This window comes from Lolium perenne, chromosome 2 (genome assembly GCF_019359855.2).
Source record: "Lolium perenne isolate Kyuss_39 chromosome 2, Kyuss_2.0, whole genome shotgun sequence".
Lineage (NCBI taxonomy): Eukaryota > Viridiplantae > Streptophyta > Magnoliopsida > Poales > Poaceae > Lolium > Lolium perenne.
In genome coordinates, this window is record NC_067245.2 from 27,380,949 (window position 1) to 27,394,994 (window position 14,046).

General features: G+C 42.1%; 2 protein-coding genes across 2 annotated transcripts; both read right to left on the reverse strand.

Moving 5' to 3' along the window:
* Positions 1–1,278: 1,278 nt before the first annotated feature.
* On the reverse strand, positions 1,279–7,655 carry LOC127331545 (uncharacterized). The gene is made up of 3 exons (XM_051357717.2): positions 7,333–7,655; positions 7,124–7,214; positions 1,279–1,688 (listed from the first exon to the last, which is right to left on the reverse strand). The coding sequence occupies exons 1-3, from the start codon at positions 7,400–7,402 to the stop codon at positions 1,541–1,543; spliced, it is 309 nt and encodes a 102-aa protein (XP_051213677.1). The 5' UTR covers positions 7,403–7,655; the 3' UTR covers positions 1,279–1,540.
* A 1,499-nt stretch (positions 7,656–9,154) lies between these two features.
* LOC139835136 (uncharacterized) lies at positions 9,155–13,533 on the reverse strand. Its single transcript, XM_071825103.1, has 2 exons — positions 13,303–13,533; positions 9,155–9,307 (listed from the first exon to the last, which is right to left on the reverse strand). Exons 1-2 carry the CDS (start codon positions 13,490–13,492, stop codon positions 9,162–9,164), a joined length of 336 nt encoding a protein of 111 aa, XP_071681204.1. The 5' UTR covers positions 13,493–13,533; the 3' UTR covers positions 9,155–9,161.
* Between the last annotated feature and the right edge of the window lie 513 nt (positions 13,534–14,046).

Sequence of the window (14,046 nt, forward strand, 5' to 3'; positions counted from 1 at the left end):
CGACATATCACTGCCAGATTCTCTTGTTCATTTTGTAAAACTTGTTTGAACTTTGACCAGTACCTTAATTAGTCATCCTGCTGCCAACATATGCCGAACTGCACGCCCGATGATTCCGGAACCGACAGTACACGTAGACGATTGTCAGTGAGAAAACACAAAGCAAGATGCCGACAGCGTTTGGTCATTCCAAGCTGAAAGAAAATGGGCAACTCTCATGTTTGGAAAAGGGTTTCTCATTTTTCTTCTGTTCTGCAGTAGCCTTTTGTAGCAGCTAGCATGTGTGCCCTTTTGCGGTCTTGCTTCATGATTCAACCATAATAGAAAAGCAACAAGAGCAAGTTGAGAAAGAGACAATGGGTGTTAGGTCGTTACGAGTTGTTGCCGATGACAGTGATCAACGGCGACCACGTCAAGACCATGCCCCTTCTCAATTATTTCCTGATTCGAGATACAATTAGATTAAACTGGTGCATCTGTAAGGCTGTAACCATCGGTGCTCAGCCTAACAATAAAACATCACCGCTTCAAGCATTTCGGTGCGTTAGTCTCGACTCTCGAGGAGATTCGATTACTCAGAGATCTCCAAGTTCCCAGATGGAGATCACTCAAGGTCAACGCCAGGCCATGTTTACAGTAACGTGTAACGAAATCCTCTTCTGGTAGAAGATAAAAGACACATCTACATCAGTCATCAGAGCTGTAGTATCTCTAATGTTTTGGGGGCTATCCTGGGGATTTGATCATTTATCATCATACTCATTGCCACCGAAACAGATGTTTCTGGTAGAAGATATTTTGAGGAATTTCGATGTATATGTATGCGAGTATGATGCTATCTTGTAAGTTGCAAGTCTTCCCAAGTCTGGAATGCGACCAGATGCATTATCAGAAAGCTGGCTGTTATCTTATGGCACACTCCGAGATCCATGAGCCTGACACAGACTATGCAGCTAGCTAGTTTTAGTTCCAACTAAACAATTGTACCCAGGAAAGTACGTACTAATCACCCAACAGGAAACCATAAAGAAACCCACCGCCAGATCCACCAGAAGGAACCTAGTGCAGTGCAGGAAGCAACACCTATGTCTCACCCATCATCTCCATAGCACATTAGCACGTGCCTCCCATGCTCTAAGTATGTACTCCGTACTAAGTACCGACACTACCTTGCAGTATTATATGCCAAACAGAGAAAGGAATCGCATCTTAGGGCATGCAAGCAGCGTGATGTTACTGTCTCGAGCACACCAACTTAGGAGCAGGTAACATGAAATCTTGTGACAAGTTCCCTTCATCAGTAGTACGAGGGAAACATTTCATTCATTTCATTGTTTTTCAGGATAGTACATATTTCCATTACCATGCATCAGTGTACCTCGGCATCTGAATGCTGGTTCAGTAGCTTATACAGAAAATAGCCAGCCTGCAGAATCTTAATAAATGCACACAGAGTGCCAGATTCTTTGTTCAGAAAATAACATCCAAGATGTTCCATATCTAATGGCTGTAATTTGGTGCCTCTTCTACAGAGTAGATCCTACTCCTTTTTGGGGTTGGTGTCAGCTGGAGGAAGGAACTGCTTTGCATAGTTGTGAACTCTTGACCCTGAACCTGACTGGTGATCATAGTACTCCACCAGTGCCGAACCACCCAAGGCTGCCAGGGTAAGGGCCTGAGCATGAAGCCTGCAAAGGTAGAACAATCAAATAAAGTTAAGCATGTGTAGCATTGACACATCAATGATGATGCAGGGTTTCATTAACTGAGTACAGCAGTCTTGGTGCCATAACATTGATCATAAAGGTCCAACATTTTGGTTAATACTGTACTTTCCAGGTTTCTTTGCAATCAAAACATGTCAGGTTCGACTGCACAGAAAGGCTAAGTAAACGATGCAAACAAAGATTGGAGATGTAATAACCGGGCATTACTCCGTTGGATGAAAAAACTGAATATCGCCTCTATATTAACGAAAAAATGGCACAAAGACAGTGTAGCCTGCCAAAGTAAAAGAATGAAATCAAATAAATTTAAGTCCGTGTAGTTTGATCGTGAAGCGGTGGTAATGAACTAATGATGCAGGATTCTATTAGTTACATATAGCAGGTCTAGTGCCGTAACTTTGAACCAAAAGGTCCAACATTTTGGTTAGTATTACTTTCCAGGTTTCTTTGCACTAAATACATGTTAGATTTTATTGCACGGAATGGACAAACGAAGAGTAGAGATGTAATGGCCTAAACATTACTCTGTTGAATGAACCTGAATATTGCCTCAATTTTTACCAAGTGGCAGAGGGACATCAATAAGATTAGTCAAAAAAAGGTATTTTACAAGTAGATCAATGAAGTGAATGAGATCAAAGGAACCTAAAGGTTCGATAGTAGAAAATGCCTGAAAAGCATTCAGAATTAAGATTCCCCCTTGCTAACTCTCTACCACAATGTGGATCACAAGGGTGAAACGATAACCCAGACGTGCTTGAGCCTACATCAAATCAGAACCATACTAGTTCAGCTGAACATGCTTGTTAGGATCCAGTTACAGCTGGCTGGCTTAAGATAAATGTGAATGTGCTTTGATATTCATTCTGCCAAGGAAGTGTTGGCGTCATTATAAGAGACCACTTGGGACAGGTTCTTCTGTCATCCTGGAATTTTATGAACGTATGTAGACTACTGGCCGGCTTAAGATAAATGTGGATGCGCTTTGATATTCACTCTGACGAAAGTATATATTCACTCTGCGTCGAAACTATCAGTGTCACTACAAGAGACCACTCGGGACAAGTTCTTCTGTCATCCTGGAAGTTTATGAAGGTATATACTAGTGTAGCTGAAACATAATCCTTCTCATTTGGAGAGATCCATTTTTCTGCTCAGTGGACTCATCAGGTAATCTTGGCAACGGACTGTTTGTTGGTTGTTCAGTCTTACTTATACCGCTGAGGATAGATCATGTTTCGTGGAATCTTCAAGGATGTTTGCATGATTATGGCTGCTCTTCCTGTTTAGGGAGTCATGAAGGTTCATCGCCATACCAATTAGGCAAGAGGGAGTTGAGTTGTGGTTTTCTATGGGTCGGCTGCCTACCGTTTCAGATCATATAGGAATGTAAAAACATCAACCATTGAATGTATCCCTCCTTTTAAACAATTCACTCTAAATGCAGGCAAATTCTATGTGAGTTGAGTTCCTCTTCTAAATATCGGCGGGCGCTGCATTCCCATGAGCCTGAATACAACCATGCGTAGTATGTCCAACGTGGGCAAATTCCTGATTTATCAAAGATGATACTTAGTAGGTGATACTTAGTGTGATCAAATTCCCCAAGTGGGCTATTACCCTTATTAATTCTCAGATGGCTCACAGTCTCTGGGACAATTATGAGGGGCATCATAAGTACCACCTAGTTAATTGGGGTTTGGTCACTAGGAAAAGAGAATATAGAGACTTAGGCATTCCTGATTTATCAAAGATGAACATGTGTCTATTAGCCTCCTGGATTAAAAGATATCATTTAAATGAGAACAAGTTGTGGAAACAGATAATGGACAACAAGTATAATGTGGATAACCCTAACTTCTTCTCTTGCTCATCTAGTGGTGCTTCTCCCTTTTGGAAAGGGATTATGTGGGCTGCCAAAGTTGCTAAGATGGGTTATCAGTGGAAAGTAGGGGATGGTAGGAGTATTAAGTTTTGGGAAGATCATTGGTTTGGGTCCTGTAGCCTGGCTATTCAATATTTAGGAGATGCTTTGACCATAGATTGATGATGCAGTGGCTAAAAATTCAGCAAATTGCTCAAACTATTACTTTGAATAATATGAAGCATGGTTTGATTTGGATGTGGGAAGCCAGGGGGTTTATAGTGTGAAATCCATGTATGTTGTGCTTAATTTTGGAGGGATTAATATTCACTGTGTTTGGAAAATTAAGGTACCCCCAAAAATTTATTTCTTTCTTTGGTTGCTGTTCCACAATAAGTTACTCACTAGAGATAACTTGGTCAGAGACAAAGTGTTGATGATTTAACTTGTGTTTTTTTTGCAATGAATTGGAATCCTGTCAACATCTTTTCTTTGACTGTGTGGTTGCTTCCAATGTGTGGTTGCTTCCAATATTTGGAAAGAAACTGTTTTAGCTTTGGGTCTTAATCTTAAGATTTCAAGCATGACTGACATTACATCTCTTTGGAATGAAAAGAAAAAGAATAATAAGTACGATATGATCTTTGCTGCTGTATTGAGAACTATCAGGGGCTGTGGAGACGCATGGTTTGCAACTGTGTTCAGTGGGAAATCCTGCTGAAGGAGGGAGGAAGAGAAGAGCTGGAAATGTTGCTGAGCAAGATGGAGACTTCGGCTCGGCTGCCGCCGCTGCTGTCATGGCCGGAGCCTGACTGACGCCCCAGAAGAAGGCAAGATCGACTCTGGAAGTATGTGACATGAACAGCACGAGGGGTTTTGGACCGATGTTGATCACGGCTGAAGACCTGGCGAGGACCCTGGAGGCAAACGATCTGATTCTGGTGGGCGACGGTGCAGGCTTCAAAGTCCTGGATCGTCCCTGAAAAAAAGCTGCTGCCTGGGGTGCTGTTGCTGTTGGTTCTTGAGCTGTTTCCTTTTTTCCTTTGCTGTGTGTCAGTTAAAACTTCTAGTTTTTGTGATCTGTGGCCTAAAAAACATCTGGTTTGATCTGTGTTGTATGAAATGCTGATGTTCTGTAATGAAAAAAACAGAACTGAATGATGTAGTTGGTCGGAAAGGTTTCAATATAATTGGAGCCAGGGTTTGGAGCCTTGTTTCTCTAAAAAAAAGTATGTCCAACGTTGGAGTCAGCAACTAGGGTTGTGAATTTGAAATTTTGGACTTTAACATTTTCAGCTCACTAGCATTATCCATAAAACCTAAAAATAAGGGCTAGGGGGGCCCCATCAATTTGATTGAAAGGTACCCCATATCCCAAATAAGCTATATGTGGATATGTGTCCCAAACACCTATTTAGTACGTAGAACTGTCACTGCATGTACTATACACTTGTTCTGTAGAAAAATAAATTATTTACAGGACATGGCTTGGTCAAAACATGCTGATATCAGTTCGTACACAATCACAGAGAAGAGCAGACTTTTGTCCTGCTGTGTTTTGAGCATCAGTTGTTAGTTACTAACCTCTCAGACGTAACTGTTGCCAGATGTCCAACTACACCAGGTTTAGATTTGTTTCAACACTATGTTCTACTACTTCCTTCACCTTCATCAGTGCAATCCTTCAGGAATTCTACACACTACCCTACACTGGTCTGTATATGCTACCATCAGTATCATCAAATAGTGTCTGGGGAAAAGTAGAAAAAATAATATTGTATATAAAACTCTGAAGGGTTCACAGCATCAAGTTATGGGCATGAAAGTGGGGTTACTGCAGTGCATAGCCTTCGCCAGGGCAACACTTGTTGTATTGACAACAACCAAAGTCTGACACCTAGAAAGATATATATAGAGTCCAGGCATGGATTTAACTACATATATCCGAGTAGTGATATACATTTTTCTGAAACTAAAGAGAATTGTGCTATCACGACAAATGTGTTAATTGGAATTTATGAGCCGCCACAGGGGACCAATTCCTTTGTGTATAGTACCTTTATTCTGTCATTTGTACTGTATACACTGACGCGGTTGACTGGCTATAGCCCCTTTCATGAGTCTGTAATAAACACCCATCTAGGTTAACGCTAGTTGATAACTGATGCCATGTCGACAATAATGTTTATTGCACACTTGTTCTTTGTGTCAAGTGAGGGGCACAGGCAAGGCAAGCACCTTGCAGGGCAACACAGGGTACACTCTGTGACTACTATGTTCATTACTTTACGAGCAGTAGCCAATTGTGAAATCTTTTGGTCACTGTCAAGTACTTCCATGACATTATACACCAAACATATGACGGAAAATTAGAACTGCCCAACATGCACCTCTGTTCACATAAAAGCAGCTAGCTCTTTTACTGAACCCACGTCTATATCATTATGGGATAATGTTGCATCAATAGCTCAAGTTCGAGTTAATGGATGTATTTTGAATGTAACTATGTAAAGTGTGTAATCAAGAAAGCATGCTCTGTCTAAACAAACTATGCGATACAAAAGTTCACTTCTGTTGGTCACCAATGGTGCCAGATCCACCCTCCCCTCATTTGGTTGGGGTGAAAACTATTGACTACAAATTTGTAACAACGGAGGTGTCACTGATCACAGGGAAAGAAGTTCTTGCTTGCGCGCTTCAGTTAAACCTATAACCACATCTTATACTACTCCCTCCGTCTCATGAAACTTGCCTGAAATTTATCAAAGTTTCTATATAGTAGATATTGTCTAGATACATCAAAATTTTGGAAAATCTAAGACAACTTTCGTGGGATGGAGGGAGTACAAAATCAGAAGTTATCATGTGGATCTAAACAAGTATTACTCCCTCCCTCCCCACAAAAGCTGCTCAATTTTGTCTAGATACGGAGGTATATCGACATATTAGAGTTATAGATGCATCTGTATCTAGAAAAAGTTGAGCAGCTTTTTTTTTAGACGGAGGGAGTACATCTGATCCAAATTAGTTGCCGCATGTTTAATGAACCTAGACAGACTTAGGCAACATTTTGCCTAAAGCTGTGACGATTAATTTGGATCGGATGTAGTAATAACTTCTTGACGAACAGAAGTCCAGCGCGGATAATAATAATTGGGCTAATCGTGCCACTTACGAGTACTACATCTAAGAAACAATCCATCGTGTCTGACTGTATCCTATAGGAGCCTAAAGGGTTACCATCCTAGTGATATGGCTAGGATTGAATACGTTCATCCCTTGTTCAAACAATGCAGCGCGCTGCAGCTACCCAGTAATCCAATACCCACGACAGCCACAACTCCAGGAGCATCGCTGATGGAGCTAAACCGATTTCAACTAGGGAGACAATCAGACAATAACACATGGGCACATGCATCCTTACTGAAAAGTAAGCCGATTTCAACACACGATTTCATCCGCGGGATACAACAAACGCAGATCGCATGGACAGTTTACAGCGGTTGCCCCGGCCAGGCCAGAGGGATCGTACCTGGCGTGGATGAGCTTGACGCTGGTCTTCATGCCGGGCCTGGACCAGTTGTACGCGATGGATCCCGCGATCCCCGAGAGCCACAGCGCCCCTTCAAGACAAAAAAGGGATCAGATATTCAGATTCGTCTCACGGCAGGACAGGAAGAGAAGGACCGACGAAATGGTTCTGGCGGCGGAACAGAAAAAGAACAATCGGTGAGGACGTACCGACGGCCCGGAGCTTGTGCTCCACGATCCACGTCCTCGCCGACTGCAGCGCGCCCTTCTCCTCCGCCATTCCGCGAGAAAAAGAAAGCTTCTTTTGAATCGAGCTCCGGCTCCAATCTGCGCGTGTGATTCCGCGACGGGAGCGGGGGGAGAAGAAGGAGAGGGGAAAAGGGTTTGGGGCTCCTCTTGCGCTGTGTTGTTGGGGGCAGAAGAGGGGGGCCTAGAAATGAGTCCGTAGCCGGCGACCTCGGTGCGCCGGTGGCGGCGGCTGCGTCGCACAGCTGGCTCGTGGTTTTGGGCGATTTCCGGCTGCGTCGTGGTGAACCGGAGTGCGAGGCTGGATGCCGTGCGGGGAAACCCTATGTGCTCTCTCCCGTGGTCGCAGAATTAGACCCTACCAATTTACCGCACTATTCTTTTGGGCAGACACTCACAACCGCGTACCTACACTACTAATTTTAAGATTGATGAAGTCATCATAGTCATCTCGTTGTTGACGGACACATCACCTACCGCTAAAAAAATAACGTAGGTTAAGTCCTAAAATAAATTCAGCTAAATGCAAACGACTTGCACATGGATGGGTAACATAACCATGAGAGCCAGGCTCGGTTTTTACCGCACGATTATTAGAAATGACGTTTTCTGACTTTGTCGACTTGTCGGATCAATTTTTTTAGACTCATGGTTAGGAGGTACTCGTAGAGATAAAGTAAACATACATGCATTTGTAAGGGCGAGTGTACATATGTATTTGTGAATATCTATGCATATGTTGTGTTTCCGCAAAACAAATGGTTAAACTAAAAATATAATACTTGTTTCGATCTATAATATATTATAATTCCAGAAGCTAATAAATCTAGAAGGAAGAACCGAAGAAGATAGCTCGTCAAGCGCATGGTTTTCCATGCACCACCATGGGAAGACCTAAGACTGCTCATAGTGAAGAGTACGTAACATAGGATAGTGTCATGCATATGGTACTAGTCTATGTTATCATCTTCATAGTGGAATAGACTCATTTTGTATTAGGGTGGGTAATGTTATAGTAATATAGCTAGTTACCATAAACATCACTCTCATCATTCAATCACAGGCCATGTCATAAAAATACCTAGTTGACATGACATGTGGATGCATGTTACCGCCTAAGTTACTCATAGTATAAGCCTAAGGGGGTGAAAACATGCCGGACAACGCCATTTCCCCTTCTTTTTTTCATATTATCATGTTTCTTGAATTATTTATAAGAAACTTTTTGTGTAAATAAGTATTAATATGTATACTGATTTCCATTATCAAATATGAATGCAAAGCAAATGTATACTCAACTCGAAAATACAATTTGAGTGATGAATTGGGTAAAATAAAAGAGCAGTAACTACATGAGACCAAATATTAGATTCGTATCACAGGAATAATTGTAGGTAGATAAACTTACTACCCGTTCTACTACCCGTTCTGGCCCAAATTAATTAGAGCATATTCTCCAACCGGGCTTCCACCCCTTTCCATTGCAATAACGGAAATAACAGGTCTTACAAAGTCACTTATTTTACAATGAAGAAAGGGGAGTAGGATGAAAACGGGAAGCGAGTTGGTGCAGTATCAGGAAACCCACTGCAAGTATTCGACATCGAATACCTGCCATGGGACAAAAACCTGATACCACAAACAACAAACTAGGGGTTTTTCAGGCGACAACACATAAACCTCCACATGGAAGGACAAGATCCAAAAACTACAGATACTAGGGAAACCAGAAACGACCACTACAACTCTGGAACAGAACCAAAACCAACAGCCAAAAGCAGGGCGCGACTCCATCAAGCGCAAGACCAGGCTTCAGTAATCATCAGCAGCTGTCCTGGAGCGGCGGAGCTGGGGCGCGAAGCATAGATGGACGAGGCTGCTGTCATCATCTTCTGGGCGCCCATCGTCAGACAGCTTTTGTCCTCGGCCTTCAGTAACCCTGCCCAGTAGATCAACAAAGCAATAGAGGAGAAAGTGATTTCGCTGGGAGATCTCAACACATGATCATCAAAGGTTACTTTATTCCTTACTGTCCAAATGGCCCAGCAAGTGGCCGCAATTAGAGTCATAAAAAATCTCTCAAAACCAGGATTGAATCTATGGAACCAAGCCATCGCTTGCCAAAAATTAGTTGGAGCACAACTAGCCATCATTGTCGATCCCAAGACCCCCCAGACCACTTTGGAAGTATTGCAAGCAAAAAACAGATGATCACAAGTCTCCACCTGATTGCAAAAAGAACATAAAGGGGAACCCATCCAATTCCTTTTCCTCAAATTCTCTCTGGTAGGCAAGGCGTTTCTACAAAGTTGCCACATGAAAATCTTTATTTTCAAAGGTATTTTTGTTCTCCAAATCCATTTGTTATGAGAACCGGCAAGAGGTAATTCCAAGAACTTGTAAACTGATTTAGTCGAGAAGATGCCATTTCTATTTAGTTTCCATGAGATTCTATCAGAGGTGCTAGACAAGGGAAGATTCTCTAGCTTGGAGGTAATGCGGTTCCAGGTTTCAAGCAAGCTTCCATGAAGCCTTCGCCGAAAAGGGATGACATAATTACTGTCAACACACTGTTGGACAGTACAGTCTTGCATTTGACAAAGGTCAAAAAGAACAGGGTAAAGGTCACAAAGAGGAACATCATCCATGTAGGTATCTTTCCAAAGCCTACATATGTTGCCTTGACCTAAGGAAATTTTTCTTCCCGCCAGATAGGTATCTTTTACTTTTATTAACGCCTTCCAACATGGAGAATCGTTAAATTTAGGTGTTACATTCGTTATCGTTTTCCTTCTCAAATATTTTGCTTTAACAATGGTTTGCCACAAGCCATCTTGCGTTTCAAGTTTCCACCACCACTTGCAAAGAAGGCTAATGTTTTGCTTACGGAGGTCTTTGACCCCAAGGCCACCTTTGTTTTTAGAGCGGCACACTCTAGACCACTTTACCATATAGTAACCCTTTTTTTCTTTTTTACCATGCCATAGGAAGCGTCTTCTATGCTTATCAAGCTTTTCAATGAACGTTTTGTTCAAAAGGAAGAGTGACATGATATAAGAAGGGAGACTTGAGAGGCAAGCATTCACCAGCACCAATCTGCCCCCAGATGAGGAAGCGCTTTTCCAAGCATCCAGCTTCTTGACAAATTTTTCATCGATAAAAACGAGATCAGAATTTTTAAGATTGCGGAATGAAACAGGAACCCCTAAATATTTCATAGGCAAAGTACCAATTTGACAACCAAACATAGACGAGTACTGATCAGCAATGGTATTATCACCTCCAATGAGGAACAACTCGCTTTTTTGGAAGTTTATTTTCAGGCCCGACATTAGTTCAAAGATGTAAAGGAGGAGTTTGAGGTTTAAAGCTTTCTCCAGATCATGGGAAATACAAATGACAGTATCATCAGCGTATTGCATTATCGCCACCCCTTTATCAATCAGGTCAGGAGCCAGACCAGTCAACAAGCCATTAGCTTGGGCCTCCAAAACCATTTTTGTTAAGCATTGAACCGCAGAATTAAAAAGGAAGGGGGAGAGGGGATCGCCTTGCCGGACCCCTTTTGCACTTTGAAAATAGGGACCCAGCACATTATTAATCTTCACCGAAATAGTACCATTATGGAGGATTTGCTTGACCCTATTGCACCAGAAATCACCAAAGCCCATGGCTTTTTGACAATCAAGGAGAAACTCCCAATTCACTTTATCGAAAGCTTTCTCGAAATCAAGTTTGAGGATGATCCCCACATGTTTCTTAATGTGTGTATGGTGCATCAATTCATGAAGGGACATAATACCGTCAACAATATTACGGTTTTTTATGAAAGCATTTTGATGGGTACTAATGATTTTTTGCAAAAAAGGCTCCACCCTGATAGTAAGAACTTTGGTAAGCAACTTGTAAATGCATCTGAGAAGACATATAGGCCTATATTGAGTTATCTTCTCGGCATCCGAGATTTTAGGAAGGAGGGTAATGATACCATAGTTAAGCCTTTGAACATCCAAGGAACCCTCATGGAAGGCATAAAATAAATTCATGATGTCACCTTTAACAATGTCCCAACAATGTTGGTAAAACTCAATAGGAATATTATCGGGACCCGGGGCTTTATTCTTTTTCATAGAGAAAAGAGCATCCTTAACCTCTTCCATAGTAAAAGGTTTGCTAAGGATTTCATTGTCCACATCATTAATTTTCTCATGTGATTCCCACATATCATGATTAAACTTAAAGATGTTGCCAGGTGCCGGACCAAATAAACTTTTATAGTAAGTTGTAGCATGCTCTAACAAATTATCTATCCCTTCAATCACAAGGTCATTATCTTTTAGAGAGAGCATGGTATTTTTCCTCTTGCGGCCATTAGCCACACGATGGAAATAACTCGTATTCGAGTCTCCCTCAAGGAGCCACTTCTCATGAGATTTTTGATACCACAAGAGCTCTTCATTAGCATATAACTCCATGAGTTCAACAGAAATAATGGTTTTCCGAATACAAAGAGAAGGAGGTAAATCAGAGCTTTCTTCAAGAGCCTCAAGATTTGCTAATTCCTCTTTAAGTTCCAATTTTCTTTTCTTGGCATGGCCATAAATATTTGAGCCCCAGCCTTTGAAGAATTTCTTAAAACGTTTCAATTTTATGTTGATGACGTCGATAGGATCACTGTTGTACACTTGTTTCCTCCAAATCTCAGTTACTAAAGGAAGGAAATCATCCTTTTTGAACCAAGTCGTATCAAAACGAAATTCTCTACTCTTAACATTGCCAATTGGGATAGAGCCCGAGTCAAGCAAGAGAGCATTATGATCAGAGAGCTCTCTAACCAGCTTCCTAACCGAAACCAAAGGGAAAAGGTCCTCCCAATCAGGGGACATGAGAACTCTATCGAGCTTCTCCAAGGTAGGCGACGCTTGTTTGTTAGACCATGTAAATTTCCCTCCATGCATGTAAATTTCACGCAAACCAAGGGTATGGATAACAGAGTTGAAAAGATCTAAGGAGTGGTTGACTACGAAATTAGTGTTCTTCTCTCCACTATGTCTTAAAATATTAAAGTCACCCCCTACAATGTAAGGCATAAGGAGACCATGGCAAAAAGAGGACATTTCAGTAAGGAAATCAGGTTTATCCTCCTCATGTGGAGCACCATAAACCACCATCAAGGCCCAGTTACATTTTTTCGTTTTATCCCAAAGCACAAATTGAAGCATGAAACGACCAAGCTTAACCGCACTCACATCCAGGGAATCAGTTTTAACGCCACAAAGGATACCACCTGATTTACCCACAGAAGGAATCCACTTCCAGAAATAGTTATTGCTGGGGTCCAGCTTTCGGAAGAAACTCATCTTATACTCTTTTTTCATGGTTTCCTGGATACCAATGAAATCAAGGGAATAATCATGCATCATATCTTTGATGCAGGCCACAATACCTTTTTTCCCCACACTTCTACAATTCCAAAAGGCACCTTTCATTTAAAACGAGATGGTTTGTTTTTTGCTCTGACAACCCTGCCAGGATTCTGGGCAGATTTGTTGTCAGAGATAGTCTCAACATTGGATCTACTTCGGGTATTAGGCCTAGAGCAAACTACAACAGGTTTCTTCCTCGCAGATCTTTTTTTCTACTTTCAACAATAACAAAAGCGTTTTCATTGTCGTAATTATACGCAGTCCATAGATAAAGGAGTTTTTTCGCCTGTGTTATCCTCAATGAAAAGGGTATTAGCATGTGAGGATTTATTAACATTTTTATTAGCCAAGTCACTTCTAGCATTTTCCAAATCTCTAAGCATATCAACCGAGGAGAAATTGTTATCAGGAATATGAACACCCAATTTGTGCGCACGCAACACTAGCTCATCATTGGAGAGGGCAGGAAAGGAATTCTGGACAGGCAGGGATGAGTGAGTCGACATACCTTCAAGATCCCTTTTTCTTGCAGCCTCGGACACTTTCTCCATAATGTCCATGTTGACGTTGTCCGCAAGCCTGGTGCTGCACCTGGTGTCTTCAGGTATAGTTTTGTCCTCCTCCATAGATGCCGAGTCCGGAGACTGCACAATGTACGCCGGAGAACCAGCAGGTGGCGATGATGAATTTTCTGCCATCTCGGTAATGGTGGGCAGAGGAGGCCAGGAACCAGCAGGCAGGTTTTGAGTATAAGGAAGAAGCAGATTTTGCAGCGGAACCTCCGTAGGAGACAGCGTCTTGTTTTCTTGGAGAATAGGACAGGAAATCAGCCACTTATTTGAAGTAATTGCCTGAGAAACTGCCGGGGGAGCAACTTGAGAAGCTGCCATCTTCGCCTCATGCTCTCTAGTCATAGACTCAATGAGCAACTCAGAGCTACCAGCCTCATCATCTTCCTGTGAGTCGGACTCGGTATTGGCATCAGGCACCACGACATCATCATTTTTCCTGGTGTGCCCAACTGTATCAGACTAGCTGCCAAGGTTTTGTTCTTCAGAACTTTCCTCATGGAGGTTGCTATTTTGATCATATCTAGCTCTTTTAGGGGAAGGAGCTCCCGAGTGTCCACCCACCGCCACAGAAGATTGAGTTTTAGGAGGGCCTCCCACAACAATTTTGTCAATCTCATAGAAGAAGTCATAGAAGTTATCTCCAAGACAGCCTTCCGCAGAAGCAGGGATCATCTCCACAT